Source organism: Vanessa cardui, chromosome Z (assembly GCF_905220365.1).
Source record: "Vanessa cardui chromosome Z, ilVanCard2.1, whole genome shotgun sequence".
NCBI classification, from domain to species: domain Eukaryota; kingdom Metazoa; phylum Arthropoda; class Insecta; order Lepidoptera; family Nymphalidae; genus Vanessa; species Vanessa cardui.
The window spans coordinates 6,737,501-6,765,315 of record NC_061154.1 but is presented as its reverse complement, the minus strand read 5'-3'; the positions used below and the strand labels follow the sequence as shown (position 1 = coordinate 6,765,315).

Here is a 27,815-nt window from a genome sequence, read left to right as displayed (position 1 = left end):
GGATCTAAGCAAATATTTCAAAGAAGGTCTATTCTTTGGCATGTGTTCAAACTACCACAATAATATTGCAAAGTGCAAACTGCAATTTTGTATACAAAAAGAGCGATTATGTAAGGATTGATTTACCACAAGACAAATTTAATCACGACTACCGTTTATTTATTGTTATATGTTATGTGTTGAAACATAAAAATAGTAACACTAACATAACCAAAAAAGTTTGTTTATCAACTGTTTTCGAAACCTATATTTGTATGATAAATAATAGAATTCAATGTTGTGTTAAATTACTTATAATATTAAATTTTTGCTTAAATCCGTACAAAAACAGACCTTAATTTGAATGTCATAATTTTCGAATTTTATATGGGTATGAATAGAGTCTAATGTCACAATATCATTTGATTAGAACGTGTGTATGAAGATCACGAAATGTTAGTCGACAATCTGATGCTTTGGACGAGGGAGTCCAAAAACAAAATACTATTTGCTGAGAGACCTGACAAGATATCACTCTTCCAAACACCAGAGAAGTTTCTTCTCACCGAAGATGACAAAGGTACCTATTTACTATGTTGTAAACTAAAGAAGCTCTTACAGTAATTTATCAAGAAATTTATTATACATTTGTGTAGATAAATTTATCTAACGTGTCTGCACTATCAATGTTTATGTTGACGCTACTATCTAAAACATCCATTTGTGACGATAATTAAAGCTTTTGTTGTATTTCCTTATAACAGGCTGGTCCAGTGAACAAGACGAACATACGCGTCAAGTGATTATAGAAGAATTTTTCGGCCAAAGCGGAGCTTCTTCGAACATCCCATCCGTATCAGGCCATCCTGTACCACCAATGGAAGGACCTCTCTATTTAAAAAGTGATGCCAAAAAGGGATGGAAGAAGTTTTACTTCGTTCTACGACCATCCGGTTAGTACTTATACGGTCTAAGCGGTAATTACACTAGAATATTTTTTATTCTTTCATAAAAGCTACGCGAATTGTGTGGCCACACTTTAAAACCGATGCGCCCTAGCCAAGCGAATGTAAATATTTTCTTATATACTGTATCACTACAATTATGCTCTATTTGCCTTTGTCAATTAGGACTGTACTATTTACCGAAAGATAAAGTGAAGACTTTGAAGGAATTGGTGTGTTTGGCAACGTTCGACACTAACGAAGTGTATTTAGGATTGAACTGGAAGAAAAAGTACAAGTCTCCCACCGACTTCTGTTTCGCTATCAAGCATCCGCGTCTGCAGCAACCGAAAAGCGTCAAATTCATCAAGTTCCTTTGCGCTGACGATCAGAGAACTCTGGAGAGATGGATCACTGCTATGCGAATAGCTAAGGTGTGTACTTCTATTCAATAAATATATTCAATCATCAAATATTCCGAATAATAATCAATTACTGTTTTAATTGTTTCAACACCAGCCTGTAAATTCCCACTGCTGGGCTAAAGGCCTCCTCTCCCTTTGAGGAGAAGGTTTGGAACATATTCCACCACGCTGTTCCAATGCGGGTTGTTGGAATACACATGTGAAGAATTTCGATGAAATTTGTCACATGCATGTTTCCTCACGATGTTTTCCTTCACCGCCGAGTACGAGATGAATTATAAAGACAAATTAAGCACATGAATCAGCGGTGCTTGCCTGGGTTTGAACCCGCAATCATCGGTTAAGATGCACGCGTAAACGTTTGTTTTGTTTGTTATATAAAAATTAATTAACTAAAATTATATATACGATACAGCATGGCAGACAACTCCTTGAGAATCACCGATCCCTCGTCGAGGAACTCACTCAAGAAGATTTAGATCACTTAGCGCATGCGCGTTCTTGTTCTGTAAGTATTCAACAACAACATAACCTTTTAAAAGTAGCACAATACGTATTGCCCCGAGGTCACTGTCGTGTTTCACCTTTATCTTAAAATATTAATAATATTTATCTTTCAATATAAAAATCGTAATGATTGCCAGCAAGTTCTCATAATAATTATTATTAATATTATTAGATTATGTAATCGGTTATCGGAATTTTTTTATTATAGGTCTTGGCAAATAAATTCTAAACTTATTATTTTATATATATATATTTTTAAAGGCTACAAAAGATAGATAAATAACTGATAAGTTATATTTCTATTGTGATACTTTGTTATCATCCTGCATAAGAAGATATATTTACTAATTCAAGTATTTAAATAGATAAAAAACTTAGAAATTCTGTTTTCTGATTGTATTGCCTATACCTGCAGCTTAAGCTTACAAAAAATAAATTAATAACAATCACTTGACATTTATGTAAGATTTAATCCTTTTCCATATAAGTATGTAGAGGCATTGTGTCTGCCCGCTTACACTTAATAACGGTTTTATATTTTAAAAGTAGGACATCCAAAATACAGCTTTTATATTGTAAAGCAAAATATAAATTTAACAAAATAAAACAACCTAAAAAATATGTGTAGTGTTACTTGAATCTAAAAACGATTAAATGTAGACATTGCTAGTCTCTTAAACAAATTCTACGCACATTCTATCGAAAAGTATGTTACCAAATATATAATGTTTGTTGCAGATAACATCGATCCCTACAAAGACAAATGGCACGATGCCAATGGGGGTCAACAGCCCCGCGCAGTCTGCCTCTAGCAATATCAGTGCTGCCAACTCCGACATCAGTAGTGGCAGGTGGGTGTTGCCGTATATGGTTAATTTTATTACAAATTGTAAAAAATATAAAAACTTTTTAAAAACCTTTGAATAACGTAATTCACATGAGTAAGATTAATGTTTGTTACAAGATGGTAACAAAAGAGAAAATTACTTTAATTTTCCACACGCTATAATTACTTATTTATTTTGAATGTTTAACAAATTGTAATGACTTTAAAACATTAATTTAAATTATGTATGTGTGAGCTTGCAGCGAATATTATATAATTTAATAATAATAGCATACAGAAAAATATAAAAAAAAATTACGCTTGCTTATATGACGCAAATGCGATTGTTATAAATAATTATTAATATATTACACTATATTTATATATTAAAAATTATTGTAATTTGTATATATAAACATATCAATATCTATTTAACTTGGATGAGTGTGTTTAAAATGCTATTGTATAAACTATGTACATAGTTAATATATTTATGATCTGTATTGTGTTTAATTAATTTATTATTCATTTTTTATCTGTATTTAATTCTTGGAATAACTATTTGTTCCAAAAACGAATATAACTTGAATATGTTCGTTATGTCCTTAGACATTCCCGCGCTTCATCGTCAAGTTCCAGCGGATGCCTGTCAGATGGCGGCACTGCTTCCGAGAGCGCGTTTGACTGCGAGTTTCCTATGGGTTAGTATTTAAAAAAATAAAATAAATATCAATCTAGGTAATCTAATTGGGATTATTAAAATATCTATATCTATGTACTTTTTTTATATTTAATATAAAAAAAGTACATAGATATAGATAGAAGATAGAGGTTTCAAATTTCAGCAATAGCCATATTAAATACTCAATTTTTGAAACCGGAAAATTATTGAGCCTATTTTTATAAACCTTTTCATAATTATAACGCATATGAGCATTTTAAAATAAAATTACATGCCTGCTCATTAAAACAACGTATATGAAATTTGCGTATATTTTATATGATGACATACTATAATGATAGAGATATGTTAAACACTGCTAGAACTAAACCGGTTAAAAGTTTAACCCTGGTCTCATTGAATATAATTAAACAACACAATTATGATCGAATTGATACCAACAAAGAAATAATAATAATATGAGACAACATCACATACATTACTCTGATCCCAATGTAAGTAGCTGAAGCACTTGTGTTATGGAAATCAGAAGTAACGACGGTACCACAAACACCCAGACCCAAGACAACATAGAAAACTAATGGTAATCTACATCGACTCGGCCGGGAATCGAACCCGGGACCTCAGAGTGGCGTACCCATGAAAACCGGTGTACACCACTCGACCATGGAGGTCGTCATCACCTAAATATAAATCACCTAATACATATTTATTATTCAGGTACAATAAAACGAAAGCCCTCAATGAAGCCAAATATACCGCTGACGTGGATGACGCGCCAGCTGAAGGAAATGGTGGAGAACGAAGGCGACACAGACACAGGGGACACGGGCACTCTCACGAGGCGGACTCGACCGCGCGATGACTCCACGCTTAAACGACACCACTCCACCGCCACAGGTTCATCATACATTTTTATCTATTTCCATTTATTTTTTTATGGAATAGCTTGGCGGACGAGCATATGGGCCACCTGATGGTCACCATCACCCATAGACAATGAGGCTGTAAGAAATATTAGCTATTCCTTACATTATCAATTTGCCACCAACCTTATGCCTTATGGAATTTTTATAGAATAGGTTGGCAGACGTGCATATGGGCCACCTGATGGTAAGTCATCATCACCCATAGACAATGACGCTGTAAGAAATATTAACTATTCCTTACATCGTCAATGTGCCACCGACCTTGGAAACTAAGATGTTATGTCCCTTGTGCATGTAGTTACACTGGCTCACTCACTATTCAAACCGGAACACAACAATATTGAGTACTGTTATTTGTGCGGTAGAATAACTGATGAGTGGGTGGTACCTACCCAGACTGGCTTGCACAAAGCCCTACCACCAAGTGAATACGAAGCTTGATTCGTCCTTTTATATATAATTTTATCGATAATTTATAAATACGAACGCTTTTAATCATTCAAGATCACATAACGGTTCAAAATTTTTTATACTATTTCATTAGGTGGTTCAAAGCGTTGCGTTCCAAAACCGAATTGGTAAACGCTCTATTTGCAATATTTATAACCGTCTAATATATTTATTTTGTTAATAAACTAGCGAACCGCCCCGGCTTCGCACGGGTGCAATGCTGATACTAAATATTCTACAGAATTTGTTTTTACGACATCACTTGAGAACCTCTAAAATTATCAGTATTTGTCCACCATATTTCACATGTTTAACACACATAATCAATCATCTTGAGTCAATTTATCTATTTAAAAAAATCGCGTCAAATTCCCTTATGTAACTTTAAAGACCCAAGTATACAAAGGGACAGATAGCGGTATGCGACTTTGTTTTATACGTGATGATTAATTATTTATTATTATTTACAGAATCTTCAGATACGCCCATCTATAGTACTGGCAGCATTACTTCCAGTAGTCCAGTTCGACACCAACCAACGTCCCCAACCTACGGGCACTACGAGACGATTACACGAGATCCTTACCGTAGCAGCGTAGAAACCGCCTCCTCTCTCTACGGCTACACAATTTATGATAAAACTCAACAGCAGCAAGATATAACAGCAGTCGAGGATTTGCCGCTGCCGCCTCCACCGACTGACGACGTTCCAGACGGAATGTTCAGTTCCACTCTAAGCCTGGATTCATTACCACCCCCACCACCCCCACTGGATTCTATAGAAGATATAAGTGGCTCTCAGCTTAGTCTACCACCACCGCCCCCCGAACATGCCATGGAAGCTCACTCCGGGAGGGTGCAGGATATCGTCAGTCAACTTACCGCCCAGCAAATAGAACAGGCTGCGCGCGCAGGACAGAGAAATAGTAATCGCCTATCTGATTCGAGTCGGTCTTTTCCGCGTCAACCTTCACTGGATAGTGTTCATTCAGAGGCTTCCAAAACATCTTCTCTCCATTCAGATAAAAGCATTTATGGGACACAGAATGTCGCATACGGAGCTTGTCTAGTTGAATTACAGACTAAGAAACTAAGCAATGGCAGCCCATCTGTACAAAAGAAAACAATGGATACAACGACTAAGGAACGGACTAGTTCCATTAAAAAAGTTAACTTCGCAGACGATCTACCAACAACTGCTGAAAAGAAAAATAAAAAGATCACATTTAATTTAACAGACGCCCCACCCTCTCCCCGGAAACCACCGCCGCCCAAACGCAACGAAAGTACCAGGTTATCCTCGCCAAAAAAACTTGCTGATTCTAATAGCAATCCACCCAAAGAATTTTTAAAAGATTTACAAAGAGTCATGAGGAAGAAATGGCAGGTGGCGCAAAAATGCAAACTCGAGCCGGCAACGACACCGCATGAAGTTCTCGGCTTCAGAGAGTATCCGCTATCGGATGACTACAAAGAAACGAGTGTGTCAATGTGGGTACAGGAGCACTACGGCGGAGGTTCTGGGGTCGAGGATCCGTTTTATGAGAACGTTTTCGGCCGGGAGGCCCCGCCGAGACGTGAGGAGCCCAAGCCGATAAAGAAACGGCCCCCACCTGCCCCGCCGCGGCGAAGTGACTCCACCCACTTGACCACTCACCCTGGCCTACCCACAGCGACGCACTCGTCCCTGCCTGCCCATCCTTCCACGGTACAGCCGACCGCTTGAGACCGTCTGAATATATCGCTCGCTTTGTGCGGTTTCCCGTGCAGTTTGTGTTACGCCAGCGGTTCCAACGAAGCCTAAAGATGATGTCTTTACGAGCGTTGTAGTGGTGTGATGAACACAGTGAAGTTAATGCGAGCGTACTCGGTACATTATACACTTTCTCATGTTTAATCATCATATACGTCGGGAATAATGCGTTGTAGTAGCAGTGTATTGTCCATATTGCGTAAATGTAGTGATCTAATGTAGTGATGAAAGTTGTAACCGCTCTCTGAATGTAGCCAAATGTGGTCCATTCGCGTCTGAACATTGAGAGTGGACGGCGGAGTATTCTAGTTTCATTATTGTCTTAAATTAACAAACTCTGTTTTTGTAATGTGTTGAAATGTGACCAACGGAAAAATAAAATGTTAGGTAAGTTTTGAGCAAGTTTGACGTTATTGAATGGCGGTGCTATTATGAAATGGTATAGTAAGGTATGTAAACTTTTGCTGGTCCAATTGTAACAAAAAATATGTACGAGAACTTGGCGAATGGTCTCAATGCACTGATTTATTATTAAAATTTAATAATTAAAACAAAACCGTAAACCGTAACTATTATTGTTTATGGCAAAATATTATAAAATTTATAGAAAATTAAATATATTTTAAATTTATTATATATTATTTAAATATTTAATTATTGGCGATTTCAAAGAAATGGTGCTAATTTTAGAAGTGAGTTATTTGTACGAATTGTTACAAGTGGACTATGCAAGACGTATTTATTAAAATTAGTTGGGGTTTTGACATTTTTTATATTATGTTCCTAATTTTATTAATGAGCAGCTCTCGGCATAGACAACAGAGTTGCCAAAAAAATAACAAATTAATCTAAAAACATTATTAACATAAACTACATTCAATTTGGAATTCCGAATCTCATATCTTTCAAATATTTTTTTGTCCTTTTTAACAAAGAAATTGTTCTTATTCACGATAAGATTCTAACTTTTATTTTTCTCTGTGGCAACTCTGTATTTTAGATGATAAAGATTCATCCAAACAATTCACAACATACTATCATGATAGTAAATATTTTATGGAATTATGTAGGATTTTAAAAGTTTTACTATAAAAGGCACCATCTGAAACCGGTTTTTATATTGTTACCCATTTTACAAAAAAAAAAAATACAACATACATGCGTGTGTATTTAGAGATATAGTATTCCTAATTTGTGCCATAGTTACAGTATACTTTAATGTTTATATTTAGATGATAACTTACTATGTAATTTGTTTAATCGAATCATATTTAACCATGAAATTAAATATTTCGTTGGGGATTTGTTTTTGGACAAAAATTATATATTTAAATTAAAAATTTGCAGCATCTAGTAGTAACGTTATTTTAGTCACGACAATGAGGGTAAATTTGCAATCAAAATTTGAACTCATTGATAACATTCGCAGTGATCGTACGCGAATACAATTCGATAGAAATGAACGCAGGAAACCTTTCGAATAAGTTCATTATCTGCGCTGGTTTGAATTATTTATAAAAATGATCTCACTCCTACGGCATGCTTTTATAGATTTTTTTTTCACTGGGCTGTGATATTTTCCAATTTGATTGGACGCGTGTTGGTATACTGACCGCGGTCCATTTGTAAATGATATAACGAAATATCGATGTATTAATAATGTTCATTTTGTCATTAAGAACACGTCGTGTCCTTTACAAAATATTTAAGAACCGTCCTCCGTGTCTACTTGGCGCATCTTATTCCATAGCACAGGGATTGTTTTTTATACTCGGGAGTAAGTATTTAAATTAAACGTAGCAGCGTCTTAAATAAATTTGCATAAGCATTTTTTTTTTCTAAACGTATTTTTGTGACGAAATTATTTTCTATTCGTAAATCGAAACGATGGCCAAATGATTTAAAGTACGAATACTATGATAAAAATTAAGGTTAGGTATATATAAACAATGATTTATTATCTTTAAATAGTTAAAAATATTATTTACGTGAAAACTTAAATAAAACCTTTTTTCTAGTATTGCTTTTTAATTCTTTGAAACTCACAAGGAAATGCTTCTGTTGTACGCAATCTTTGAAACCTAAATTAATCTGACTGGACCAAATATTGCAACCTCTTGCGCTTGTAAAAGTCTCGTAAGGCTAGCCCGCACAAAAAACCTACATAATTTTCTAATAATACTTGGAATCGTAAATAAATTACCTATTCGCTTTTAAATAGCGCGCTATCAAAATTTGTAGTTTGTTACAAATTTGACGCGGTGTGTTGCGGTACTAATATCTAAACATGTTATCTATTTTTAAATAAATGCATCTCAGCCGAGTAATGCATAGTACTGATAAAAATAATGTGTAATTATATTCACTCCTATTAGGTGACATACATTATTATAATATTAGTACGTTAAATAAAAAAAGAGAGGTGTTATTTCTCTGTGCGGTTTTAGCCTTGATCCTGTCAAATTAACTCTTGTTATTATGGATTGGGAATAACCGTGTCTGTACTAACGAGTACAAGATTGTGACGAAACGATCAATCGTTTAGCTTGGAAAGATTTTGCGTTTGACGTTTGTAACTAGTTTACATTCAGTAATAAATAAATATTATGGACAGTAACGTCTTACTGTAGATAAAATTATTGGCATCGGTTTTTGAATATTATCATTGAAAGTATTCAAAATAATTTTCCCCACCCATATAAATACGAAAATTGTATCGAAATTGTGCCAGACTGACTTAATCATATACTAAAATAGCAAAATGTATCTAGAATAATCAGTGTATTTTTGCCAGTGTATAAATTAAGAGAGAAAATAAGTTCATTCGTAATTAATTACATTTTCAATTACGATAGTAATTATTAACGCATCCTCAAGTAATATTTTAAGTAAAAATCCATCCATACAAATTAATCAGCTTGTAAGACTGAGAAATCATCAGACTTTGACAATAAAATTGCGTCCAGAAACTTTTGCGACAATTTTGGTAAACATGTCTAAATAACGTATCCGTTATACTTGCTAACAAGAGTGTATTGCTTTCAAAACAGACGAAAAATCTAAAATCAAACCTAGCATTACTTTGTTTCTATAAAACAACATCTGCCAAGCACATTATGTTAAAATATATGTACGCACTTGATACAATATTTAGAAATCGTTTATTTCGTTACTGGTTTCGACTGCGAAAACAAAGGCTGTTACCTACCATTATTGACGAAGGCATAGGATATTTTTGAATAAAAAACATTAGTTACTAAACAGCGATTTCACCATGCTGATGATATTCTATAGTTCATTATATGAAAAAGTATGAATCTTTTTCATTTAAAATAATCGTCTATAATTCTAGGTAACCGTCTATGTTTACCTAGGTTTTTTTCACTCGTTTGATGTTTTGCTTGTATAGTATACGCAAAACATCAAACAGCGTTCGTCAATAAATTATTATGCATTCAAAATGATTACATTTTTCACATACTTTCGAAAAAATGTGCATGCAAAGGATTTGACTATAAACAATTTGCTTCACAACTGTCATTCGACGCGTCCACAACTCGCGCATCATGTAACTTAATTAACTTGAGCCACAAACATATCTTCGCTAAGCGTTATTCGATGAATTGTTACGCCGCAAGCTTATTCATCGCACTTTTGATTGTCGCGTCAGCGGAATGATTTCTTACGCATTGTACTTGTAATCAAACACAAACGAAACTGTCATGATTACGCTTTTTACTATAACTCAATTATTTCTGTTGCAATGTTATAATAACTAGTAAAAGTGATATTTCATTTATGTATCATATCTGTACAGGTGGAAATTGGATCCTCAGCAGCTGTAATAGTTTAAGGTTTCAATTTACTACCATTTAAGAGAATTAGGTACTGTGGCAACAATATTTTTTTAGCGTTTAGGTAAAATGCTTAAATAGGTAAATGTTTGTGCACCGCCTCGGAGTGTTGTGTCGACTTTCATGGATGGTATTCGTATGATATGTACTAGACTTAGTATTAACAACTCTTACTTACACTGATGTAGGAATATAGATGTTTTGTCGTCGAGGAGTAAATCATGACATCTTACTTTGTCTCCGGCTTGTCTATTGTTTAAAGCGCAGAGACAGAAGAAAGATTTGCGATTTAAAAATTAAATTTGATAAATACGAATATTGATCATATTACCCTCGTCGGGCCTTAAGTCCGAAACAGAAGTAATTAAACCTGAATATACAATAAATAATCCTTTACACTGTATTCATTTTGATAGAATTTGTACGAACTGAAGAAAAATAATTAGATAATCTCACTCAAAGTAGAGTAAAAACTCAAAAGCAAACTATTACTTTATATATAAAAAGTTTCCGTTATTAATATGTATAAATTCTATTGAAATATACTATAGAAGTATGCTAATACCTGTCCTAAAGTTAATTGGAAGAATTATGTTAACGTAAGATACGGGTTACTTTTCTCAATCTTTGGCATCTATTCTATAAATATTTACGTTTGAGAATGATTTAAGTAATCACTTGTAACGCATTTACTAGTATTTTTAATTGTTTAAATTGTACAGATGAAAATAATTATAATTATTCTTTGTATATTTTTTGAAATATACCGGAAATGCTAAGTAAGTTTCTGTGTTTTTTTTTCCTTTAGACTTAGTGTGATTTTATTTTCTTTTATTAATTGTAAATCTACCTATCAACTTCAAAAAATAAGAAAAAAATAACTTCTATTTTTTTTCTAAACCTTCTAAATTATGATAAAGTCAATAAAAAGTAATCCAATTTATACCTTATCCTAATTTATTACCTTACATGTATTTTTGGCTGTAGATTGATGGCACTGTGCTAGCAATATTTTAAAAGCATAAAAAAAAACATTTGCTTATTGTTATTGATTACATTATTTGATTTGACAGATGATTTTTTTATTTTCATATTATGTATGATATATATATACAAAACCTAAATATTTCTTAAACAATCAGCATTGTATCTCGCCATGGAATCTGAAGGTATTTTTATTTATTTACTGAATTAACTATTGTCTTTATTTAATATTATCAAATACTACCATACGTTACAGCTTCCATTCAGGATTTTTTACAAAGAGCGTAGTTAACAAATATAAAAATATTTAAAAACACGTATAAATTTGTGTAATTTCTTATATTAATGTTCTTAAACTCTCCCGTTTTTCTTTACGTTCCTCCGTTTTCATTTGGAAGTTATTAAATATTTTAATTTGTCATTTCGAACCCTCTAATGCTACCCTCTATTTTAATGCTTTGCTTCTTCTTGTTACTCTTATTACTTCTTATGACAACATGAATTTCACAATTGACTCAAGACTTTTACAAAAATAATTAAAAGAATAATAATGGCTGTACTAAAATATATGAAACGCTCGCTCTTCTAAAATATATAATTTATTTCTTCAAAAATATATTGTGACTACATATAAATAAATGCTATAACATTAACACGAGTATACTTATTTAAGTATCATTTAAAATCACGTCTCGTTTTTTAATAGCATTATGTGTAATTTAGCTAATTCCTCGTGTATCTAAATATAAATACACTATGAATTTTAAACTATAAATAAATACTACGTTTCTCGTCTATTTTAACATCAGAAATATATACAAACTTATTTTTAAATAGTGGATTGCAAATGCATAAAGATTGCTGGTCACTTGGAAGCGGTGAAATGGCCTGCCATTCCTAGGAAGTATCGACCAAGTCGTGGTCCCCTTTCCTTGGGTGATTGGACTCAGAACCCACACATATGGCTGTTTTACGTAGAGAGTTCAGCTGGATTGATCGTAGAGGATGATGTACTCAAGTGGGTGTTTCATTCAAATAAATAAAGTAGTGTAAATTTTATTATTACTATCATAATAAATACCAACCATCTATTTTATATACAACTATTTTTTTTTATGGTATAGGTTGACGGACGAGCATATGGACCACCTGATGGTAAGTGGTCACCATTACCCATAGACAATGATGCTGTAAGAAATATTAACTATTCCTTAAATCGTCAATGCGCCACCAACCTTGGGAACTAAAATACAGTGGCTCACACAACCTTATAACCGGAACACAACAATATTGAGTGCTGTTGTTTGGCGGTAGAATAACTGATGAGTGGGTTGTGCCTACCCAGATGGGCTTGCAAAAAAACCCTACCACCAAGTATAACTAGTCGTCACCCGCGGCTAAGCTCGCGTTTAAGGGGGTTGGTTGTTATGTTTTAGTTAAAAAAAGTAGCCAATGGTCCTTCCTTGGAGTTAAAATTAGCTTCATGCCAAATATCATCAAATTCAATTCATCGGTTTGGTCGTGAAATTGCGACAGACATACAGAGTTAGATTCATACTTATAAAATTAGTAAAGATTATTAGTAAAAGATCAGAAGCAGTCTTATATTAAAGTTAACATTCGTCTTGATTTATAGAATTGGTTAAATATTGTAGATCTCCCCACACTAAGTACTGGTCAATACACGATGTTCAGCGTTATTTTCTGGGAGAGCACCACTGCGAGCAAGTTCTTTTCACGTATCAGTATCCAAATCTAAAGATGCCAACCGCTCTGGGTAGTTATTTGTGGCAAGCTAACACAGCCTTAAAGCTACCGCCCAAACTTTATTTAAAAGAACTTCATATGTCCTTGGAAACAACGTTAAAGGTAGGAAGAATTAACTTGACCGTTACAATTCCAGATCAGTAGTATTACGTGAAGGGTCGTGGTTGCTTGCTAATTTGAAATGTTATTCCGGTCTATTAGTTTCTCACTTCTCATCTGTAGTTGCTATGGATTTCCCCTCTGATTTCCCCTTTGTACTCCTCACGCCGAGTGTATTGTGTTGTGTTCCACATAAGCAAATTGTACGTAGATGTGCATTAAAACCAAATCCAACAATTCTTATTTAAAAGAAACAAAACCTTATATACATCCATACATATATTTATAATTTGTAGTGGAATAAAAACATTTTTTAAATATTTTCATCTTATTGTCTATATAATATAACAGTAAGAGCCTGTAAATTTCCCACTGCTGGACTAAATGGTCACCCTACCCTTTGAGGAGAAGGACAGGAGTTTATTCTACTACACTGCTCCAATGCGGGTTGGTGGCAATATTTCGTTTAAATAAAACATGCAGGTTTCCTTACGAGGTTTTCCTTCTCCGACGAGCACGATATGAATTATAAGCAAAGCACAATAGCAAACTTTCACAAAATACAGCGGTGCTTGCCTAGGTTTGAACCCGCAATCATTGGTTAAGATAAGCGTTCTAACCACTAGGTAATCTCCAGCTCGTAGATAGTGTAGGTCTATTTGTAAATTATCCTTAAGAATCGACACTGAAAACAAATGAATACAGTCGATCAAACACATTAATAACAGAAAATGGAGGCGAGTGAAGTACAAGTTGATCGACTCATCCTATCAGATCAGTTAATTAAAATCGATCGTCTCGATAATTTCAAGCGGAAGACGTTTTTCAGACTTCTCCAGAACATTATCGGGTAATAAGCCTTATGGCTTCTGTTGTATGTGAGTAAGTAGAATAATTATTCTTTATCTATTAATTAATTTAAATGCTATTGTATATTTAAATTTGAAATACGTTCTGAATACTTATTCGGAAGTGCTTCTTTAAGCAAGAGATTACCTGTAGTATAGGCGTGTTAATGCCATGCGGGATTGACATCCTGTACATAAACGTAGAGAACTGACGAAGGCCCTTAAAACAAAAAACTGCAAAAGCTTTGTTACCAAAAAAATTGAGTAGATGCGAATTGAGGGTCTAAATCCAAGTCGTAGCTACGACGGGACTATTAATTATGTCCTGACACCAATAATCTAAACATTAAGCGTTGGAACTGCGAATCGAAGCTTTTTGGATTATAATTAGCATTAAAAATCCGTAACAGTTTACAAATTTTTAGTAACTGTTACACTTGTAGCAAGCATTACAAAGAAACTTCGTTTACTATTATATATTTGTATATTTCCTTGTATTCCTGCAGCAAATTCTGACATATGTCAAGTCTCGCAAAATATGAAAATATTTTAAATGCGTTTCATCAGTCTGCAGGAAAGATTACAATTGGTTTCTCTGGAGAACTTGTGCTGTAAAAGATTGGAAGGAGTCCGTCTGATACAGCAACTTGCCTGTTTCGTGGCTCACTCGCTAAAGTACCTGTTTCTCTGGCGGTTCGTCCTGCCCAACGAGAACCCTATTCTTGTTAACTATAGCTATATAACAGGTAAATTGATTGGTTGTTCTAAATAAATAAATGTTTTGAATATATAGTAGAACAATTAAAGTACCCAAGAAAAAAAATGAGATATTAATAATTCGTTTCGTAATTTCCTACCAGTAATGTCAATAACATTTAATGGTAATGATGAAAAAATGAATTCTTTGTCAATAATACTTGCATGAGTAATTTATCCTGTAGAATGGACGATGGTAGACATGGATATGTCACTGTAAAACGACAGTTTTTTCGTCAGTATACAATTGCGCGAGATGAATTATAATTTAACGTTATTTACATTTTGACGGTGATATTGATACCACTATACATTGATAACAATACCGATACAAAAACGATTGTAAAATATAAATATCTTTTATTTTGTCATAATATTTAATCTTTAACCTATGCAAAGTGTGTATTTTGTAAATCAATACAAAATTTTATTCTAAAAATTAAAAACTAAAACAATTAAAACCTCTCATAGTCCAAGAGCCAGTGATCGGCAGACTTACGTTATAGTAGCAAGCTCCATATTATTGCGAGGTATACTACTTCACTTGCTGTTAGTGAAATGGAGGTTCACTCTTTCCATCGAGGGTTCCTTTGAGCGTGCCATGGAGTCGAAAAGCATAAAATGACTTACAGAACGTGAACGCAGCAAGTCTGCCCTTGATATCTTAAAATGTACAAAAAACTTCAATGGCAGACAAACTTCCCCGTGAGAGGTGAAATATAGGTAGAAAGGTGGAATGGAAGTCTTCTTCTTCTTCTTCTTATTTCACCCCTTTAGGGATAGAATATCCAAAAACGCTGAAATATGTATCGACTTATTTTTAATCAGTATCTTAAAAATTCTCTCAGTCTATAAAAATCCCTCTCTAAATACTCATTTATGTCATAACACATATTTTTCCATAGCCACCAAGTTCTTATTTTATCCTTATTTAAATATGTTTGCTTGTAAAGTTTATGGACATTATTGTAATGTACCTATTTAAATTACCATGTTGATGGGTAAAACCTTTACCTGAAGACGTCTCTAAACTCAAGTATTTAGGTAAATTACTTCAAAAAGGAAGAGGTTCTATATTGTCCAAAAAAAGTTTGATGTCTAAATCAAATGTCACTGTAATAAAACGCTCCATGTCATAAATAAAATGTTAAAATTAATATTGTAAAAAAATATATAATAAGAAAGAAAATTTAAAAGTAACTAAAAATAGTAAAAGAAAAAAGTTTAACAATGTTGATTTGTTTTCCAGGCTTACTTGTGCTTTATCCGAGCATTAAGTTGGTTTGTTTCTTTATACCGTGCGCCGCTTTTTTGGGAATGTTGGGTGTCTATTTGGCAGGCCTTTTCACCTATTATACTAATGTAGCCGCTGTAAAACTGAATATGATCGTGAATACAACGTCCTTTTAATATTGTCATTTCAACAAACGACGCGCGTTACGCGTGTTTGTGCAAGTATTTGTTTATTCCTCGGTGCGATTACATCGAAAGCACAAAAGTCGAATATGCTCTCCCAGAAGATAATGTAATGTATAGGCAATCTTCGAAGTAAGCCGAACTAAGGAAATCAATCGCTGTCGGCATAGTTGCCATGACAACCTAACTATTATGAATTTCAATATTTGTTTACTATGGCGACCGACGAAGAGAAAAGTAAATTAGCAAAGTTATTGCAAGGACTAGATGTGCCCGAGATTAAATTACCTGAACGCTGCAATGAGCTGATTAAGGAATTTTATGAAAAGTACGAGAGCACAATGGCCGACGAGGATCTGGATTTCGAAAAGTACGAAAATCCTTACGTTCCTGACAGAAGATTATTAGAAGAAAATGAAAAGAAACTAAAAGATTTGCTCGCAGAGAGAAAACCGTAAGTTGTATAATGTGTATCTTATTTATTTACAATATCTTATAATAACACGTATACAATAGTATACTAAATTATCGAGCTTAAGTAATGTAAAATATTTCATTTCAAGTAACAAAATAATTAGAACCGATGTCGCAAACCTCAATGCAGCCGATCCCAAGCGACCCTGGCGAACCAATTCGAGCAGAGATAAGCTTCTACGAGTTGACATTGAACTGAAGCAACATAGAGCAAGAGCTATTCAAGCGGTTACACCATTAGAAGAAGAAAAAATGAAAGATCTAGTGAAAGAATGTCAAGAAGAAACTCTTGTATCACGTCCCATCGGAGCCGACCGATTAAGGGAGACTGTTGAAGAGGCAAGAAAAAATTTACCAAACTTCATGTACAGAAATGTTGAAAACTCAACGGCAATAACAATATTGTCAAACGCTCATGAAATTACTTCAAATAATCCTGCCACTGTCAGAGATGATGTTCCATAGATCATGGTTATGAGTCTGCGACGTACACATTCGTATTGAAGATCTTGGGAGTATAATACGAGTAACTGAAATAAGTTGAACCCATTATAACCTTTACATTGGATTTCTATAAATAAAACAATTTGATATATATATAAATAATTAATGTCCAATTAGTGATATCGTTAAATTTGAAGTCTGTTTTAGATTACTGTCCTTTTTGTCACTGTTTAAATACACAAAAAACACACAAATAAAAGTTTCTTTTATTATTACTTGACTTGCATTGTACTTATTAGAGTTAATGTATGTATTTATTTTGTTTTAAATATACAGACAATATGATTAGTGAAGTCGTATCAGACAGTTTTGGTAACGCTGGCCAATCTTAAGAAGCACCAGCCACGCGGGATATATTATAGTGCACAAGAGTTTGCCCAAACACAGGTGCTCTCAATCCCTCACTCTCATAATCCGATGGGGCGGTAAATCTGACATGAACGGAAATACTTCATGCTCAGGACTAACGGCAACGTAACGTAACGTATACTCGTAAAGTCTAATTGACTTAACGTTAAGAACACTTAATCGCTTCAAAGTCACAGATTGAAAAATGGATTGAAAATGGATAATAATAAATAAATTAATATAGGTAGCGGAAAGTATATTGCTAGGCCAGATACAAAGCGATGCTTTCTTCGAAGTTTGGCAGAATTAAAAAATCTCCGCGTACTCGCTCTTGAGTATGCCTATATTGCCGATGGATCTGGAAACGCGCTGCTTTCGTTGTTGCCTGTATTACGTCGACCTCACTTTCGTTTACAGGTTAGGTGTGACAGTATACATAAATCAGATATTTTAAATAAATCCTACTATGTATTTCATTTTCTTGTAGATAATATTACCTATGTTATTTTTCTTTGTATAATTTTGCTTAGTCCATATTATTTATTATATTAATTTACTATAAACTTTTTTTAAAGCTTATTTGTCGTGAAGATCAAATTCCCGGTCGTGTAGACGCAGCGCTCGGCGTAGGCGGATACGAAATTCCCGATACTGCATGGCGTCGCGTCGCTATCATCTGTCCGGACATCTATCTATTTGTGGCTTTATGTTAGTTCTAAACGTTCATTCAGTTCTGCGTGAATAAAAATTAGAGTTTCAGATAAGTGACGACATCTAAATTGATACGCCGACCTTTACAGATATAACAAGGAAAACGATAACATTAATATCTAACAGATTCATTTATTTTAAGTATTAATGTAAGTAGTATTAATATATATTGTGTTATCTTCGACAGTTCGTATACGTGACTACGATAATGTCCAACGATTTCTTACGCCAAGCATGCCGCTACGTGAAGTACACCTGCAGCATGGTATAGACTTGAAAACAACACAACGGCAGGATTCTGATATCAGCTGTTTCATGCGGATGCTCGCTTATCGCTATGCTAGTATCCTGGGTCAGTTAAAGTTAACCTCTAGTAAAGTTCCTAGAGTTTAACGTAATCATATTAAATAATAATAGCGATTAAATTAAATTCACTAAATAAATTAACTTGCAGTAACACTCAGTATTCATCAATGGCGTTCGTCGGAGTTACCATTGCGCAGAGTGATAGAATTAATGCCGCATTTAACTAGACTTATGTACACGGGTCGTATATGTGCATCAGACCTGCACGACGCGATCGAGATCGTGGCATGTGGAGTATGTGACAGTAAGGGACCATCTTTGAACAACAGATTATTTTCCACTTGAGATTATTTTAAAACTATGCCCATAAGATTTTTAGTTTTTCTAATTGCATCGAACGGGAACTAAATACCTAAACCCCAGTCCACACCAATGTTTATGCTTTTTGTCTCGATTAAATTTTCATAATTTTGGTTTATGTAACTAAAGATTATATTGTATGATGATTTTGCTGCAGAATTGAAAGAATTCAAAATTCAAATACAAGATGATGAAAATAAGGAAACTTACTGGCGAGAGATTGTACGCAGTTACACTGAGGAATTTAGAGATATAATGCAACTTTATAGCGTTGAATTTACACTAAAATTGTATAAAATTTAAATTCTAAATTAATATCTGTAATCTAACTTTGTACTTAAACATCGCAAATAACCTATAATCATGATCAATGGAAAAATTTGAAGGTAATAAGAACAGGAATGTAATGAATAAAGATTATATTTCTTCATATAAAGTTTATTTACATAACATACATAGTAACTGATAAGGATAGCTATAATAATTAAAATAAACTCAGCAGCGGAAGGTGCGGGCACGACTCGCCGGATCACCACAGATTTGAGACAATGGTTAGCAGCTAACTGAGACATTACCAATAAAGTTATATTAAAGAAAACATTAAAATAAAAATAATGAATAAGAAAATGATCTACGATACTAGTCGAGTGCAATCTGAATTCTCTGTGATAACAAATAATTAATCTTAACAAAGCAAAAAAATATCATTTATAAAAGAAAATTAGACTTCATGCTGCGTCTAGTCTAGCTGATAAAAATACTAACGATCGATAACGAACAAAACTGCGATGGAAACGGTTTCCGAACATTGTTAACTGTGGAAGAACAAGTTTTGGGTGAGCTGCGTTGGTGTTTTTCGTTTTTATAACTACGGTGTTATATCAGTCTAGCATTTTATCGACTCGATTGTGGTTGTATTATTGTCGAGAAATCTACTTATACATTATTCAGTACGGCGGAAGGTATTTGGATTATCGATAGCAAAGTCGGCTTTTCTTTTAAATTTTAATAGCTAAGGAATATCCGAATTTCGCAATCATTAAAATTATATGTAATTATACGCAAATCTATTTTTTTTTACCTTTATGTTACTTTATCAGTTCAAAAATTAGCTGTCTATGTCTATATAAATGAAAACGACAGTGATATACAATACGTTAAATATAATATAATCTGTCAACATCTCTCATTGAACTCATGTTGTCCGCGCAGTATCGCTGGCTAGCCTATCATTGCTAGTTAGCTACGCGCCGACGCGGAGGTCGCGTCAAGCGGCGCGCCATGTCAGCCCCGTAAATAGTCCTAATTTAATATAATATGTATATAAATTTATCTATCGCAATCTTTATATGTATATCTAATATATCGGCTTGGATTGCTGTTATATTTATTACCTTATTGTGAGTGTGTTTCTAATGAACTTGGTACACCGGCCAAGCCGGGTTCCTGTGATCGTCGTTTCAATTTTAACAATAAATTCATAATTTTTATCTATATATCAAAATAAATTACAACTTAAATATTTAGTTTTTAGTACAATATTACGTGTAATCTGTTGCGCAGTGCGAAGATTTTTATAAAAGATAATGAGCACAAATGTACAGCTCCTGCCCGTAAGACATCATACTTAAGAACGTCATGTAAATACAACACTATCAATTACTTTACAGTCGCATGTATAAAAACGTTATAGCGAATATATATTTGTACCAACCTATTTGCATATAGATGAAACATTTTATTGACAAACTGCTAGCGGACTCGAGCAATGGGAGGGGAATTACTGGTCTGGCGACAGCTAACGCTTTCGTCCTACGCTCAATATCTTGAACCAGTGAGGAGATGTTGATCGATGTCAAATAGAAATGGGCACACGCAGCGGCTACTTCACATTGAAGTATTATGCTCTTAAAATATTCAGGGATTAGAAGTGGTTACCGTATGTATTCTACGGTACATCGCCACACCCCTAAATATCGTATCCATTCCTATTTGAAGAAGCTATGTTATTTTCAATTTTACATTATTTATACTTTATAAATAGACCCAAAAATTTCCCATAATTCCCGAATCAAGATATTGTTCGACCACGTTACCTCTTCATTTGTAAACATCAATCATAATCGTAAACAAATAACGTTTCAATTCAATCAATTATTTTAACATACCAATCGATAAACGCATTACATCGAAGCGATTAAAATTTAGGACCTCGATAAATAACTATAGCATAACAAATATTATACAACTTTTTCTAGCTTCTGTTAATTTAAGCATTAAAATATAATAAAATCTATGAGTGGTAGGGGCGCGCGGTAGTCTAGAATATAAAAATATAGAAGACGGAGGATCTGTGGTCGGGGCGGGCGGCGGCGGTGACGACAGCGGCGCGCGCCACGGCAGCGGCGTGTACGGCGCGCGCGGCGTCCGCTGCGCGTCAGTCCTCCCCGCAAGACTCCTCGTTGTCTGCCTCCTTGATGTTCGTGAAGAACGAGGTCAGCGCTTTCAACATCACCGCTAGACAAATTGAAAAATACATTTAATTATATAGTTTATTTATTGATGTAAAAAAAAAAGTAAAGTAACAGCCTGTAAATTTCCCACTGCTGGGCTAATGGCCTCCTCTCTCATTTAGGAGAGGGCTTGGAACATATTCCACCACGCTGTTCCAATGCGGGTTGGTGGAATGCACATGTGTCAGAATTTCAATGAAATTAGACACATGCAGGTTTCCTCACGATGTTTTCCTTCACCGCTGAACACGAGATGAATTATAAACACAAATTAAGCACATATACACAGTGGTGCTTGCCTGGGTTTGAACCCGAAATCATCGGTTAAGATGCACGAGTTCTAACCACTGAGCCATCTCGGTTCATTTATTGATGTACCATATTTCAAATATTTAAGAATTAGTTATTTATTATATACTTTAACATTTTAATATCAATACCTTTGCCTTCAGGCTCCTTTTCAGACACTTCCCATGCAATAAAGCCTTCCACGGATATAATGTATTGTTCATGCAAATATTGGAATATTTCTAATGTTAACCCTGAAACATAAATAACATTATCAAGTAGGATATTTCATAAAATACAATGACATACAACTTATATTTGAGAGCCGAGGGTGAAAGACATACCTTGCGGGTGTTCCAGCCTATGTATTAGCTGCTGAATACCAAAGAGGCAACTAGCCTCCCTCTGTTCACGCGAATCGCCGAATTCACTAATGAGTGAAGCATATTTGTTCATGCGTTCGTGGCTAAAGTGCGGCACGTCGCGTCCTTCTGTGCCGTATAACGCGTATTCGCAGACAGCTTGCGTCAGTGCGCGCATAAACCAATTTTCGTTTGACGCAGCGCCTAGGTTATCCTAATAAACCACAAAAAATATAATTTAACACCACAAAAAGAATAATAAAATATAGCAACATTTTATTTATTTTCACATAAGTGATACGAAATAGGAATAAATTTACGTTTTTTCCTACAACAATGAGATCGTATTGAACGATATATTTAAAAGTTTGATATCTTACCTCATACCTCTCATGAATGTGTAATTTAACCTTCATTTAAGATAAACAAGTTTTCTGCTTGTTACATTCAATGAGAAAAGGAATGTGTTATTACAATTATAAAGAATATTAAAACTTTACTTGAAGTAGTGACTGTGCTGATAATATTTATATTATTATGTGCTGATACATAAGGCCACGTATTTCACCCTTTAATTACATTACCGCAAAAAATGCACTACTTTACACCATATTTTGTGTTATGTATTACTGACATTTAAAAATCCATTACCTGTACCCATCCTCGTATGCAGTCGCAATGCTCATCGGTGTTCATGAGCTGTAATAGTTTGCTTTGAGTTTCACTCGGCGTTAGGATTTTCTTTGTTTCCTCAGTAGGTTTACCGCCTTCCAAGAATTCGAATTTGTTATCTTCAATCCATTTTGGAACCTTAAATATTACTCATGTTGTTTATTATGTAGTTTCAGAGGTTATTTTAAGATTGTATGAATCGAGATTCACGCTAACTAATTATTAATTTGAAAAATAGTTGAAGGTAAATAAATTACTTTAAATTTGTTAATAAAACTTACCTGTTCCTCGGGCATCCATTGCTTTAATTCTAATCCAGATTCCTGCCACTTCGTTTTGACAAAAGAAGGTCCCATGCTCTCTTTTAAGTCTCTAATTACAGTTTTTAAGAACATATGGCCTTGATTCGACATAATAATATTTTCACATAATCTAAATACCTGTACAAATGTGATATGCTACAAGGAAAAAAAAATATATATTAGACATTTACAATTATTTTTTATTTTAAATTAACGTACAAAATCATTACACTTACCCTCTTTTCAATATTCGGCGCAATAAACTTTCCTAAATATTCATACAAAATAGGGATATCGATGTATAAGTCAGGTGCGAATTCTAGAATTTCGTTAATACCTGCTAGGAAATTATCGGAAGATATTGTTCCAGTTGATACGAGATGGAACAGACTTTTTGCAATCGAATATACATCCTTTGCTGCCCTGTAAATTTTAATAATGTATTAAAATATAAGTATGATGTGATTGATAAAAATATGTATGATTAAGTAGCCTACAATAATAAAAACTAAGATTACTGTGAAATTTACCTTTCTAAGGCGATGTTAAGGATTTCAGTGACAACAGCAGCATGGTACTGTGGCGGGAAAGTCTGTTTGATTTCAGTGATAAATTCATCATCATTGGGATTGACCAGCTTATCCATGATGAGTATTTTGACAAACTTCTTTTTAGCATCGGGCAATGGCTCCTGTGGTGCCGGTGCAACTGGTGCAGCCTCAGAAACAGGCGCGGGCGCCGGCGCAGTAGTAGCACTTCTACTGCTTGAGTTAGAACGAGTAACGCCCACTGAGCCCGAACGGCTACCACTGCCACTATCTGTACATTCAGAAAAGTATTTAAATTAAAATATATATATATATATATATATATATATAAACATTTTTAACAAGCAGTCAATCATATTTCCTATTTATTTAAACATACATTATTACATTCTAATATGTATTATAATTTAGGTATTAATGCAATAAATAAATTTAAAAAATCCACAATTAACTGAAAACTAGTAGTCAACTAACATCCAGATAAAATGTGGTGTATTATAAGTAAATATGTAAAATGCTCAATACAGCCAATTTATTTTTTTTTAAATGGTTTTTTATTGTTGTTATTGTTTCATATAATTAATATAAACTTACTGAAGTCACCTCTGGAATTGAATGTCGATCTTTCAATAGATTTCGAATGATGGTAGCTTGAAGATAAGTCCTTGTTTGCTAAAAAAATCGAAGATAATAAAATGAGTTTTTATAGAACTTTATAACTTTAAATAATAATATATATAATAACTTTAAGTAGTTACTTTAAAAATTAACAAACAAATTTTAACTTTTGATCAAACTTTAATGTAGAAAGAAACTTTATTTCTAACAAATTTATAATTTTTAAAATTATTATATAATAATCTATTACTACTTACTTCTAAGAGAAGTGGGATCCGCCTGTACATTTTCAAGGACACTATACATATTTTTCGTTAGACTTATCATCAAATTACTATTAATTTGAGCAGGAGTCTTTGTTCCTGAACCATGATTCCAGCCAGAATTTTGAGGAGCCAATTTAATATTGCTAAGATTCTGAAATATGTTTTAAGACATAAATATTTAGAAGTAAAAACTTTATAACATCTATTACATATACCTAAGGCATAAGTAATTCAATAATATTATTTGATTATTAAATTTTACCTTTTGTGCAACAGTCTTAAGTTTAGAGGTATCTACAGTGTAGTTGGTAGGTCGTGTTGGCTTCCACTGGTTATCCATGAATGAGTTGGAGCCCTGGCGTCTATCTCCACCTCGCTTGCCACGACCTCCATCCTCTCGCCGAAAACCACCGCCACCCATTGAAGGTGCATTCATAAGCTAAAAAATATATATTAAATTAACACAAGATACAATAGATGTTAAAAATCAATAATAAATAGATTCCCTTTTAATTTTTACCTCAATATGCCTTTGATGTTGTTCTGCTTCCTTTTGAATTTGATCCATCATCTTAGGTTGCGAGTCGACCACGTTTTTAGCAACCCATTTACGTCTTCTTAGCTCAATGACATCTTGCAGCATGAAGCGTACTCTGCTACTAATTTTATTTGATTTACGCTCAACAATGTCCTGCATTTTCTTGAAGACACTTTCCAGTTGCTCTTTGACTTCGCTTTCTACTTGTTCACCAATGGTTGTAAGCAGTTTACATAGACACTCCAATTTTTCCTCTTCAAGCTTCTCAATTAGGTATGTCATACAGTAAACCATAATCTTCGCTGTCAACATTTTCAGCTTGTAGAGCTCACCTGAAATATTATTTCATATTATATAACCGAAAATGCACCTCGAATGAGGACAAACACTCAAAAACTATAGCAGGGCAATAACCAAAGCTTTTATCCTTATGTAGATGATAGCTTTTATTTTTAACTTAATTTGTAATATATAGAGTATAGTTTAACACAAATATATTTATGCTAATATAATTAATTTCGCAATAAGCTTGATACCTATATTTTTTTTTTGTCATAATCATACCAATTAAAACAAAATAACTATAATGGTTGATTTGTAAAAAAAATATGAATTATTTATTAAATACACGCATCAGATATCTTATTCAAACAGTCACAAATAAAACAAAAATGATGATTGATTATATTAAGTAAATATCATCATTTATACAGATAATTATAACAAACAATCTAAATTTATTTTGCCAATGGTCAGAAATCGTTTGCAGAAAACATAATTCGCCAATTATAGAGGTTAAGCATATAAGCTGCAGCAGAAATGATGACTAAAGTTAATTACACATTTTAAAAAGATTGAGGGATTATATCATAGCATCATATAATTTTTTAAATAGTTACATATGGGTGCAGTCACTATGTTTAATACTCAATTGTGTCAGAAATATGTAGTATAATAAAATTGCAGTCAATTTCTATCAAAGATATATCAAGCATAAATGTAAGGGTTCATTTGGACTTTGTTATACGTTCGCGTAATATTGGGTAGTTGACACGTCGTGTCTAACACAGTTTGGTCTACTATTGTGTATGGTGCAAGTATACATGAAATTCGCAATAAACTTTCAAAATATTCAGATTGCACATTGAAAAGAAAAAGAGTGCAATGTTTATATTAATCCATGTGATCTTGTAAATTTAAAATAAACAAGAATTTATTCCTAGTGTGGCTAGGAATAAGACAAGAACATGTTAAAAGTTATCGCAAAAGAAAGTATATTGATAATTCCATAGTTACAGTGCAACAATGGTTACTAAAAGTGCAAAAGAAAATAAAATCGCATGGCTTACTGATGGTACACAGATATATATACTAAAGGTTCTAAATATTTCACAAGTATAACATATTGAACTTGAAGTAAATTACCTATAAATCTGACATTTCCAACAGATCTCATTCTGACACGTCTATTTTCTTCTTCAAGTTGCAGATGAAGCTCTTTCTTCTTAGCCTAAAGATTATAATAAATTATTATTGTTTGTTTTGCCTTAAATATAATAATGTGAATTATCTGAATGCTATCAACAGGACTCACAGGATCAGTACACTCAGCAAGTTCCTTTTCTAATTTCAAAACATTCTCATCCACCTTGTTAGTAATAAATTGATTCTGACATTTGCTTATAATTAAAGCACGGAAATTGACGCATTGGTCGGGAGCATTATCAGCTGGCACCTGCAAGTAATAAATTATAAAAGTTATATTTTACTAAAGAAAATAAAATAAATAATTGCAAAAGTTTTATACCTTCAGCATAGACAGTTTACTGCACATAGCAGCATAGGCTTCTGAGAAATTAGGCTCATCAATAGCTTTTTCAAAGACTAAGTCAATCACACCCTCTAGCCGAGCCTGTGTGTTGATCTCCAATGTTTTAACTTTATCAAGCAATGTATCAAATTTCTGAGGAGTCAGCTTGTTAAGTATACCACGGAACTTCTTGTACAGGTCCTAAAAGAACAGTATTATGTAACATGTATCAAGGATCATTATCTATTTAATAGAGTTATTTTAAAATCCCAATAAACTACCTGAGTCTTAAATTCCTCCTCAGTAAGATTATCCTTCTTAAATCTAGTGGGTCTCCAGGCATCCTTGGTCTGGTTAAGTTTTACTTCTTCCCTCAATGATAGTGATACATGGATAACTGGTTTATGAGAGCTGCTTCCACTTGAAGATGGTGTTAGTTTTACACTACCTTTACCTGCTTGAAATGCTTGATTAAAAAATGTAATTCATATTTTTTTATTGATTACTGTAACCTTAAACTTTGTATTTTTTTAAGTTTATTTACACTAACAATAGCAAATAATAAGACATACCGCTTTGTGGCATAATTCTGCCATCTTTCTTAGGTTCTCTGGGAGCATTACTTCTCGATCCAACACCAGAATTTTTCAAGAAATTGGGGAAAAGTGCATCATTCATAGGTCTCGAAATAGGATTGAATGTCACTGTTTCTTGAATGGGTGACTAAAAAATAACAAAATAAATTATACATAATTGAATTAAGATATATTATCTTGAAACTAGAATTTTGCTATTTTCATACCCGCATAACATTCAATGACTCCAATAATGGGACATTTGGTTTGTTCTTTGAGAGAGGATCATCTTTTATCTGCATCAGCAATCCAATATCATAGTACTTTTTGCCAGACTTGTTCAGTGGCGACCATTGATCTATTTATAAAAATGAAAAGGATTACAACATAAAAAAAATTAA

General features: G+C 33.5%; 4 protein-coding genes across 13 annotated transcripts in view; 3 read left to right on the top strand and 1 right to left on the bottom strand.

The window, feature by feature from the left end:
* The window catches only part of LOC124542947 (amyloid beta A4 precursor protein-binding family B member 1-interacting protein), a 110,722-nt gene extending 99,590 nt beyond the window's left edge, over positions 1–11,132 (top strand). For all 5 annotated transcript variants that reach the window (XM_047120899.1, XM_047120900.1, XM_047120898.1 and 2 more), the window contains 8 exons: positions 410–559; positions 744–932; positions 1,110–1,357; positions 1,764–1,856; positions 2,594–2,706; positions 3,291–3,382; positions 4,084–4,263; positions 5,213–11,132. In XM_047120899.1, the coding sequence (XP_046976855.1) occupies positions 410–559; positions 744–932; positions 1,110–1,357; positions 1,764–1,856; positions 2,594–2,706; positions 3,291–3,382; positions 4,084–4,263; positions 5,213–6,468 (2,321 nt within the window). In that variant the 3' untranslated portion in view covers positions 6,469–11,132. The remainder of the gene's footprint in view (positions 1–409; positions 560–743; positions 933–1,109; positions 1,358–1,763; positions 1,857–2,593; positions 2,707–3,290; positions 3,383–4,083; positions 4,264–5,212) is intronic.
* Positions 11,133–11,505: 373 nt separating this feature from the next.
* LOC124543419 lies at positions 11,506–19,541 on the top strand. Its single transcript, XM_047121637.1, has 10 exons — positions 11,506–11,518; positions 12,171–12,351; positions 12,989–13,202; positions 13,928–14,049; positions 14,615–14,793; positions 17,790–17,962; positions 18,121–18,253; positions 18,444–18,608; positions 18,711–18,866; positions 19,080–19,541. The coding sequence occupies exons 1-10, from the start codon at positions 11,506–11,508 to the stop codon at positions 19,223–19,225; spliced, it is 1,482 nt and encodes a 493-aa protein (XP_046977593.1). The 3' UTR covers positions 19,226–19,541.
* Positions 15,925–17,348, top strand: LOC124542983. The gene is made up of 2 exons (XM_047120955.1): positions 15,925–16,673; positions 16,783–17,348. The coding sequence occupies exons 1-2, from the start codon at positions 16,435–16,437 to the stop codon at positions 17,156–17,158; spliced, it is 615 nt and encodes a 204-aa protein (XP_046976911.1). The 5' UTR covers positions 15,925–16,434; the 3' UTR covers positions 17,159–17,348.
* Positions 19,343–27,815, bottom strand: part of LOC124542981 (eukaryotic translation initiation factor 4 gamma 3-like) — a 24,373-nt gene continuing 15,900 nt past the window's right edge. For all 6 annotated transcript variants that reach the window (XM_047120951.1, XM_047120952.1, XM_047120949.1 and 3 more), the window contains 17 exons: positions 27,642–27,772; positions 27,412–27,562; positions 27,121–27,293; positions 26,837–27,040; positions 26,624–26,764; positions 26,455–26,539; positions 25,012–25,361; positions 24,754–24,930; positions 24,483–24,642; positions 24,202–24,279; positions 23,590–23,878; positions 23,296–23,482; positions 23,039–23,215; positions 22,737–22,895; positions 22,068–22,299; positions 21,876–21,977; positions 19,343–21,439 (listed from right to left, as the gene is read on the bottom strand). In XM_047120951.1, the coding sequence (XP_046976907.1) occupies positions 21,360–21,439; positions 21,876–21,977; positions 22,068–22,299; positions 22,737–22,895; positions 23,039–23,215; positions 23,296–23,482; positions 23,590–23,878; positions 24,202–24,279; positions 24,483–24,642; positions 24,754–24,930; positions 25,012–25,361; positions 26,455–26,539; positions 26,624–26,764; positions 26,837–27,040; positions 27,121–27,293; positions 27,412–27,562; positions 27,642–27,772 (2,876 nt within the window). In that variant the 3' untranslated portion in view covers positions 19,343–21,359. The remainder of the gene's footprint in view (positions 21,440–21,875; positions 21,978–22,067; positions 22,300–22,736; positions 22,896–23,038; positions 23,216–23,295; positions 23,483–23,589; positions 23,879–24,201; positions 24,280–24,482; positions 24,643–24,753; positions 24,931–25,011; positions 25,362–26,454; positions 26,540–26,623; positions 26,765–26,836; positions 27,041–27,120; positions 27,294–27,411; positions 27,563–27,641; positions 27,773–27,815) is intronic.

Coding starts and splice junctions, on each gene's coding strand:
- LOC124543419 (XM_047121637.1), top strand. Junction 17,963..18,120: donor GACCTCACTTTCGTTTACAG/GTTAGGTGTGAC, acceptor CTTTTTTTAAAG/CTTATTTGTCGTGAAGATCA. Junction 18,254..18,443: donor CTATCTATTTGTGGCTTTAT/GTTAGTTCTAAA, acceptor TATCTTCGACAG/TTCGTATACGTGACTACGAT.
- LOC124542983 (XM_047120955.1), top strand. CDS start 16,435: ATGGCGACCGACGAAGAGAAAAGTAAATTAGCAAAGTTATTGCAAGGA. Junction 16,674..16,782: donor TTGCTCGCAGAGAGAAAACC/GTAAGTTGTATA, acceptor TTTCATTTCAAG/TAACAAAATAATTAGAACCG.